At 39.0% G+C, this 10,000-nt stretch overlaps 1 protein-coding gene across 5 annotated transcripts in view; it reads right to left on the bottom strand.

Annotated features, from left to right (window-relative positions):
- LOC119572075 overlaps positions 1–10,000 on the bottom strand; it is a 52,605-nt gene that overhangs the window by 1,853 nt on the left and 40,752 nt on the right. For 4 of the 5 annotated variants that reach the window (XM_037919079.1, XM_037919090.1, XM_037919093.1 and 1 more), the window contains exons 10-15: positions 7,815–7,970; positions 7,534–7,596; positions 7,222–7,302; positions 7,034–7,105; positions 3,225–3,305; positions 1–222 (exon numbers count right to left, since the gene is read on the bottom strand). The exon at positions 1–222 is cut by the window's left edge and continues 1,853 nt beyond it. In XM_037919079.1, the coding sequence (XP_037775007.1) occupies positions 174–222; positions 3,225–3,305; positions 7,034–7,105; positions 7,222–7,302; positions 7,534–7,596; positions 7,815–7,970 (502 nt within the window). In that variant the 3' untranslated portion in view covers positions 1–173. The remainder of the gene's footprint in view (positions 223–3,224; positions 3,306–7,033; positions 7,106–7,221; positions 7,303–7,533; positions 7,597–7,814; positions 7,971–10,000) is intronic. The other variant, XM_037919100.1, reaches the window with a different exon arrangement.

Here is a 10,000-nt window from a genome sequence, read left to right as displayed (position 1 = left end):
AATTGTGCAATGGTGATCAGCGTCGTCCGTCGACTCGGAGACGCCAGCGCTTCTTCTTTAGGTCTGTCTTCACAGAGGTCCTGTGTCCTGCCTCTAGAAAATGGCCTAGGGTGTCCCACATATAATCATGGGTTATCTGTCCCAGGCCCGGGCCACTCGGTGCAGTTATTGCTTTAACTTGTTGAATGTGGTGTATGAGGGTATTGCTCATCGTCTTGCAGGCTGAAAAAGTTATTATGATTTAATACCCCTCTCAACTCTTAAATTGGAGATGTACAACTGATATCAAGCCATGACATTCGAGTCGGAAATGAACAGAAGCGCCTAAATGAGAGACTGGTGGTATTCACTTCATAAATTTTCTGCCTCTAGTCAAGAAATCCTGAGCTCTAGAAATGTCTTACAAAAACAGTGAATCCGTGTCATTTTACTAGATACTTCTACAAGTCTGATGAGATAACCAATGCAGAACCATAATAATACAATCTCTTAAGCAAATGATGATGATCATCATTATCAAGGGGCTAACGCCGATGGGGGCGCATGGCCGCATCAACCCTTCACTTCCAGCCACAAGGGTCCCTTATGGCGAGTCTCCAGGCAGGCCGTCAGCCCATCTCTAATTCCTCACGACAGGTCTCATTGAGCTGCCCAAGCCATGACCTCCTAGGGAGTCCCAAGGGCCTCCTACATCCAGGATTGTCTTGCAAACCTGATGGGCAGCGTCACCCACAGGGAAGCGGGCTAGGTGCCTGTATAACCTGAGTCGGCGATCCCGCTTTATGCAAGTAAGAGGTCCCATGCCAGTCTCATGGTGTAGCCATCGATTAGACACATGGTCATGCCAACTGTACCCCATGATCCGGCGAAGAGACTTGTTACAAAAGGCATCAAGACAAGACTCCGAGGCACTAGATAGCGTCCAGGTTTCGCTTCCACAGAGCAAAACTGGCAGTATCAGTACCTAGCTTGGTCCTTCTGCGTAGGTACTGACATCTCCAAATACTCGTGTTGATTAAGTTCATGGCTCCTGTTGCCAGACCAATCCATCTACTGACTTCTTGGTCTGGCAGCCCAGAGATATGGACTACGCTACCAAGGTATGCAAAGCTCTCTGTGACCTCAGCATCCTCACCACAAGCATGGATCGACTGAACAGGTTCCCATAGCAGGCCCCCAAAGTCCTGAATCTTAGTCTTGGTCCAGATCTTTAGGCCAAAGGGCTTCGTCTCATTGCTTAATGCATCAAGAGCTGCCACCAGTGACTCCAGGGACTCAGATAGGATAGCAACCCCATTGGCAAAGTCAAGGTCTGAGACCATGATACTGCCCTGTGTTGCTCCACACTGACTGGATAATGGCTCTGCCATTATCCAGCCCATGCAGGTGTTGAAAAGTGTTAGTCCAAGGACACAGCCTTGCCTCACCCCTGAATTAACAGGGAAGAAGTATGACACCTTACAGCATTTTCAGTACCAATATATAAGGCTTGCTATTAGGCCAATAATCTGTGTCGGAATTCCCCTGAGTCTCAGAATCTCCCATAGCGATTCTAGATGCACCGCGTCAAACGCTTTTTTGAGGTTGATGTTAGCTGCAAGCAACCCACGACCGAACTCAAAACAGTGTTCCACAATTACTTGAAACACTAGGATGTGGTCTGTTGTACACTTGCCAGGAGTGAATCCAGACTGCTCCGGTCTCTGATGCCTTAGTAGGTTGTTGCTGGCAAAAACTATGGCTGGTATGCTGAGCAGTGTAATGGCACGGTAGTTGCTGCAGTCCCAACGATGCCCTTTTCCCGCCCCTCAACAGGTCAGGGGGAATGGTACAGACTGCCATAGGTTTACCCCGACCCTTTAGCAGTTCAGCAGGGATATCACATATGCCTGCAGCTTTCCCACACTTCAGCTTGGAAATCGCCATCATAATCTCCATTAGGGTAGGAGGTTCCTCGCTGATGGGTGGGTCTGGCACAGGTATTGTGACATCGCTTGCATCCAATCCAAGCATACTCAGCCCAACGTTCACGAACCCCAACATGATCTGAGATGATCTGTCCATCTGAGCAGACTGCAGTCATCTGCCAGGAGGGATTAGAGTTCAGCTTTCTCAGGGCTTGGTAGGCAAGGCGAAGGTCATTTATTAAGAAATGGCCTTCAACCTCCTCAGCAAGATTTCTGATGAAATGTTCCTTGTCCCTTCTCAACAGTGTTCGAGCCCTATGCACCAAAGGTCGACGCAAGACCTGATTGCCATTCAGCCGATAATGATAATGATATAGAAATTATGTAATCACATACACACGCATATATATACATATATACATAATTATATATATATATATATATACAAATATATACATGCATATGTACATATACATACACATACATACATGCATATATATACATATACATACACATGCGCGCGCACACACACACACACACACACACACACACACACACACACACACCACACACCACACCGAGCACGCACGCACGCGCACGCACACGTACGTACGCACACACGCGCACGCACACGTACGTACGCACACACGCACACATGCACACACACACACACACACACACACACACACACACACACACACACACACACACACACACACACACACAACACACACAAACACACACACACATAAACACAGTGTATGTATGTATATATATATATATATATATATATATATATATATATATAAAAATATATATATATATATATATATATATATATATATATATATATATATATGTATGTATGTATGCATATACATGGGGTCCACTTATGGGCCCGTATTTGTAGGCTCAAATACTCCAAATTCTATTCTTATAGTACACGAGCCCTCGTGGTCGTAAATGTATGATGCAATAAAATATTCAGTATACTTGAAACTAGGATTACACGCTGCCATACTACGTGACAAATTCAACGGGCCCCCAAGTACCGATGGGCCCTTGACCAGTGGCCTACAAGGTCTAATAGTAAACCGGACCCTGTAAGTCGGTTTGTCTCAAATGAAGTTTGAATCGCAGGCTAAAACACGTATTTAGGCCGTGATTAGTTTTTTTTTTTATACATATATGCGAGAATATGCCTGAATATAAAATACATTAGGAGTTAAATGTTTAATTATAAGGGAATGACTTCCGGTGTGTTTGTTCATGTTAGTGTAAACTGGCATTGAACAAATGACACTGTATGATACGTACGCAGCCCGGTGAACTAGAGCAAAAACTGGAAAAGGATAATCATCCACTGCTTCATAGTTTTGATGAGCTGGATACAGGGTCCTGTGGAAATACCATTTGTTATTTGCAGTCAATTAATCATACATTGTTTCAAAACAGGTTTAGAGTGATAAACACATAGATAGATAGATAGATATGAGTGTGTCTGTGTATGTATGTATGTATGTATGAATGTATCATGTATGTATCATGTATGAATGTATCATGTATGTATTATGTATGTATGTATGTATCTATCCATCTATATTTCTATATATACATATAAACATATATAGATAGATAGATAGATAGATAGATAGAGAGATAGAGACACACACATATCTATATATTCATATATATATATATATATATATATATATATATATATATATATATATATATATATATATATATATATCCATGTTCCTAAGGAGTGTGGAGCCACCTCTAAGCCACTATTGCCCCCAGGTCCACCTCGACCCACAGTGGAGCACCTGTCAGATATAGTAGATGGTATTTGCGCATCTACTGTTTGAGGTTACTGGTGTCTTACCTCATTGGGGAGTGTTTGTTGTGGGTGTGAGTGCCCACAGGTATGGCTGGGGGTTGGTGGTGAAGTCGGAGATCAACGGGGGAGCCGGTAGAAAATAGAAATAGAAATAAGGGTAGAGGCTGACAACTCTTCTAGAGAGTGTCAATAAAAAAACACTGTCAGGGAAGGCAACGGTAAACCACCCTGACTGATCTTTTCCTTCTTTTAATGGCAGAGATCTCAGGATAATATATATATATAATATATATATATATATATATATAATATATATTATATATAATGTATATAATATATATATATTATATATATATATAATATATATATATAAATATATATATATATATATATATATATATATATATATATATATATATATATATATATATACATGTGTGTGTGTGTGTGTGTGTGTGTGTGTGTGTGTGTGTGTGTGTGTATGTGTGTATGTGTGTGTGTGATCCACTCTCTAGACTAGCTAATACTACATTTCAGGTCTTAAAGAGAACAACGAGTATTACTGTATATACTTTTATGATTTTTACAAACTCAGTAGACTGTTTGATGATTTTATTATTTTTTACTGTACCTGAATTAAATAACACCTCAATTACAGAACAGCATTTGAATTATCTTTTCTAAAAAATATATAAATAATCAAATAACAATTTTGAAATATTTATGGACATGTACCATTTTCATTTAACAGTATTATGGGATAAAATTACCATATTACATTTCTCTACATATGCACATCTTTGTTATAGAACATATATCAGGTCTATGTTCAGCCTCAAGTATTTATGCTTTATAAAGGCGGTCTGGGATTTACCCATCATCCAAAATGGGGTAAAACTATAAAGTTGGTAATACATGCGACTTGAGGGCCTCGTTTCCTCGAGATTATTCCACATTGTTTAAAAAATGTTTCTTTGGATGTTGCTACATTGCTTTCTACATTACAAAGGCTTTGTAGCTGGTTAAAGACATACAGGGAAAGGGGTTTTGATGAAGCCCTAGATGCTGAACCTATACCAGATAAAAAACAGCCGTCATAGAGGAGTGTTTTAATCAAGGGGTAGATTGTAAACACTTCATCCACCATTTGAATTACTGAAAAGTACCAAAATTTATTTGGATTCTTGTGTAATTTTCAAGACCTGACCAAGGGCAGTATAAGAAAATGTGCATCAGATCTGAAACATTGACAGGGTACAAGTTAGCACAGGAAAAAAATAAAACAATGTAACTGTCTCATATCAGCAAGCTTCCTCAACATCTAATCTTCTCATTTGTCTTGTTTTAGGAAGAACCAAAGTCGATATGCATCCGACCACCGAACAGCATGGCATGGCATTAGGGATGGCGTATCTAGCGACATGAATCCACCTTTTAAACCCACTGGGAACTGGAAAGTTGAATGTGCTTCCAGACCGCGGTTTAGGTGGGATTGGTGGAGCATGCTGGGTTGGACCCACGAGTGGTAAGAGCTGCTCAGACTGGACGAGTTTAGGAACACGAGTGACAAGGTCGTATTTAATTTGACTTTAGCATTACTTAGATGTTGAGTCGGACCGCACTGTCCGTGACGAAACAAGGTAAATGCAAATGCTCTCTCAATCACCTACACGTCTACAGCACAGAATCTGATAACGCATCAAGTTTCAGCTATTATGGTTACGTATCAACTTCTTGCATGGATTTTTGTAATTTGACTTTATCACAGGTAATTAGAAATTTTATTTTTTTTATATAACTAGAAACTCATTATCGCGGGTGGTGTCGTTTACATCACTTTGGCAAGGGAAGCCACGATTACAAGCCGTAAGGTTTTTATTTCGCAAAAACTAGAAGCAACCCAACATCTTGGTTACGTTCTTAAATTTCTACGAAAAAATGCGAATATTGGTAACAGAACCAGGAATGTTTAAAAAGACCAAGATGAAACCGGATCACACTAATTAGCAGTTATAAAACAAAAAACAACTGCTTCACATACCATTTATTACTAGTGTCCTGTGAGGTATTACTATCTCCTGTCTCCCGATTGGCATTAGGCAACCTAATTAGTGCTTAGAATTGTTAAATTTCATTCAGTATCATTCATTATGCTTGAATGCTAATACGAGTAACAGTGAAATTTGATTAAGACTCAATTTTGTTTCAACTTCTATGTCCCTGATAATTTTGTTGCTCGGGAGGTTTTAGATAAATCATGAATATGGATCATGAGCACCCAACAGATTATTATACATGCTATACTGGCTAACATTATTTTTTCTGTGTTAAGAAAGGATAAGGATTATGTGTCTAGTGCGTGGATTTGTTACAGGGTATTTGTGCAAAACACAAAACAATACAAAGTTCCACTTCCCTATTTCGGTATAAGTTTTAAGGTCCTGAGCGAACTCATAGTTTTCTGGTGGATCACGACTTGGAGAATTCACTATACTGTAAGAGTCACAACGAAGTAAAACATTAGTAATTAGCCATCTAAAATTATTTCAGAACAAGTAAAAAAAATCTGGATCAGGATAATGATTGTGCTTAGAGGCATAAATCGATTAGACTATGACCTCATAATTCAGCCTGAGAATGATGACCTACGAAGATATCTCAAATACGTATAAACAAAAATCGTCATTCTTCGTGATTTGCGGATATCGATTAAGCCGAGAATGTGATAGGGAATCGGGGACTAATAAGGGTGCTTGGATTTCCAGTCCAACAGGTCTTCCATAGATAGATTGGCAACCCAATCCCCCAGCAACAAAGCATTTCTGGCAATCACTATAACATATATACATAAGAAATGCATAACGTGGTTTGATGATGCATTATCGAGCATCAGTCAAGTCGACCAGAGCTAACAAGTACTAGACGCGTTAGGATGGGCAGTGGGAAGAAGAGGAGGAGAGAGAGGTGGGGTTGCAGGTTCTCGCAAAATTATTTTGGGATTCCCACTTTGAAAACATCTGTAACAGCTGACCTGCCAGAATGCAACGCAAGATAAATGTTAAATGATACGCTTGTGTGTATGTGCATGTGTCTGAATTTGGGTTTTTGATTGTGATTCTGCTCTGCTTGCACTTTGTGTTTTTCATTGTTTTGTTAGTACGTTGAATAAGTTTGCTTTGCATTATCTTAACGATAATTTACTGCAGTTATATAGCTATGGAATGTAGACATATAAATGTTACACTGATTAGGCAAGTTCAAAACACAAAACCACTGAACCTACCTCATTTGGAACTCGTTGAAAATGTCTGGTGAGGAATCATAATGGTCCAGCTCCTGAATACCATGACGTACTCTGATAAATAAGTATTAATCAGTGCTTGATATTGTTTTAATTCACTCGTGATCATAAATCATATCTGAATGATAAATGAAGTAACACTGGACATAATGAACATAATTTTTACATACCCATTACTCATACCGAGGATATCTTGTGAGGGTATGTTTATGTGTCCATGATAATTCTGTTGCTCCAGAAAGTTTTCGTCCCTATAAAGATATTAGATAAATTATGAACTAATTACAGATTATGAGTACATGATTTTTTTTCTCTTCAGATAAATATACAACATACTATCCTGTCAGTGATTATTTGTCTATGGCTAATGGTAGTTTTAATGTGTTAAAAATGAATAGTAACTATGCGTCACGTGCATGCATATCTACGGCTTGTCCCCGAGTATTTATACAAAACACAAAACACTACAGAGCTCTACCTACCAATTTCCGTTTAAGTTTGAAAGTTCTCGAGCAAGCTCATGGTTTTCAGGTAGATTCACTGTACTGTAAGTCACAACAAAGGTAATCGTAGGTAACTAGTCATCTAAAATTATTTTAAAACAAGAAAATCGGCACCAGGATAATGATCGTGCCCTGACTAGACTAGACTATAACATTATAATTCAGCCTGAGAGTGATGACCTACTTATATATCTCAAATAAGTATGAACAATAATCGTCATTCCATTCCTGATATGCAGCATAATATACAACTTTCTTACCGTGGAATGGAAAAAGAATAGACGGCTGGAGCATTTGGAGCATGGGCATCCGCGCCCATAACTCTTACAATGCCCACGGCTTCTTCAATGGCTACTAAGTTTCCATGAGTCTGGCCAGATTCTTGAAGCTCTTCCAGTGGTGGGGTTTCTTGATCCCTGTACATATTCATCATATTAAAAGGATGGTAATCGCAATTTTGTTATATATGCTTCCTGTGTAACCACAGCGTGTTGCAGCAAACAAACAGTAGCAAAAGTGGTGATAATGTTTAGCCAACCTATCACTCACTTAAAGCTACCGTCACTCATTGTGCAGTCCCAAAGTATTTCAACTACAACTGGATTTAGTTCCTTCAATTGTAATGACTGAGTGCTACAAGTGATATATTGTTAGAGTTCTAAGGAACTGTTTGACTTCCCAGTTACAATAATAGTTACTAGCTGTTCGTTGTTGTGTCGAAGATTTCAGATCCTAAGATTTAACTGGGTCAGGAATGTGTTTACTTGACTCTGCTTGCTGGAGCCTAGAAACGTTTGGAACATGGCTACTCGGTTAGTCAGTGCAACCGCGAGGATCGTAGTAAGCTTACAATCTTCTCAGTTTTATGCATATGTTTATAGATGTCATTTACTTCGCTACAAGCATACAGTTTAGATATAAAATAATTTCCATAGTTAAACTGGTGAAAATTACCCTAATTGTAATAAAAAAAACAAAGTTAATTATATTGGTTTGTAAAGTGCTGAGTAACTTCGAAGTAAGTAGGAACATAAAAGTGTTTTCGGTCAAGGTTATGTATGGTATCAAAATGCGATGTGTCAATTATTCAAATTCGTTCTCTAAATAGTTTTTCCTGACGGTTTTCTTTCTTCTGTATAGAATTAGTATTTTCCATTCCTTTATCTTTGTAGATCATTTGTGTTCAGTCTCATTTTACATGTAAGAGAGAAAACAAATAGCATATGTAAATTTGCTACGATCTTCAGTTACATTGACTACGAGCAGCCTTGTTTCAAACATTTCTATACTCTAGCTATCAGAGTCAAGTGAATACACTATAGAAGTAGTAGCAGTTCTATTACTATTTATTACTATTGTTTACTATTACTGGCATCTTCATGTGGACGGTCTAAAATCTTCTAAGGTTTCACAACAATTAAAAAGGAGAATGTGGATAGGGAAGATTAAGCATCAGGAAAAGGAGCCAGAACTTATTCTGGCATGCAAGGTAAAGACTTTGGTAATAGATGAAAGTGGGTTTGTGGAAAAGGGTAAAGGGAGGGGATGGCCTGGCATTATTTGCAATCTTTCAAGTTCGGCAGCATTATATACGTGCATACCACAACCACCATCACTGTCATGTGTTTGATGCAGGCACACCACACAAGCCCTGCCGCATGCCAGAACTGGAGGTCGCCTACTCAGGGCACTGATTATTTCAAATTATCTGCCGCGTCAACAGCTAAGTTCATTAGCGGCGAATACCTTGTTTGAGAGAAACATTAAAATATTTAAAACTTTAAAAAAATCTATCAATAGATATCTTACAAATACAGAAACATATTTAAAATCAAAGCATAAATATAATGCTCTAATTGTATAAAATTATTGCATAAACATTATTCATAATTAAATTTTAGTGAAAATATTTGTCTTCCTAAGGACACTAATAAGACCATCTACGCCACAATCCTCCCCAATACATTTTTCAGTGTATATGTGGGAGACAAGTACATACGTCTTTGGTCTGAGAATGTTGCACATCTTTCCACTACATGTGCGACCGTTAATGGCTCTTGGCATCCCTCACAAAGTGCTTCACTTCCTGCCATCATCAGCCCATCAGTCTTGTGTGCCCGATTCTTAGTCTTGTTAATACAACTTCTAGTTTTTGGTTGGGATGGATGCTAGTCGCCCAACTGCCAAGTTCATCTCTAACTCTTGCAGTTTGTTTCTAGAGGTATGCCTCCATTGTTCCTTCCATTTATTGTGAAGACAACTCCTGATGCTGGGTTTCAGGTCGGTGTGTGGGAGAGGAAAACGAACATCACAGGACTGAACGTCAGCTGCCTTGGCCTTCTGATCAGCTCGCTCATTCCCACTGACACCAACATGCGCTGACACCCAACACAGTTATCTTTTTAAGTGTTAACATCAGTGCAAGCCAATCTTGAACCTCCCTCAC

This window comes from Penaeus monodon, chromosome 4 (genome assembly GCF_015228065.2).
Source record: "Penaeus monodon isolate SGIC_2016 chromosome 4, NSTDA_Pmon_1, whole genome shotgun sequence".
NCBI lineage: Eukaryota > Metazoa > Arthropoda > Malacostraca > Decapoda > Penaeidae > Penaeus > Penaeus monodon.
This window is presented reverse-complemented; position numbering and strand designations above follow the sequence as displayed.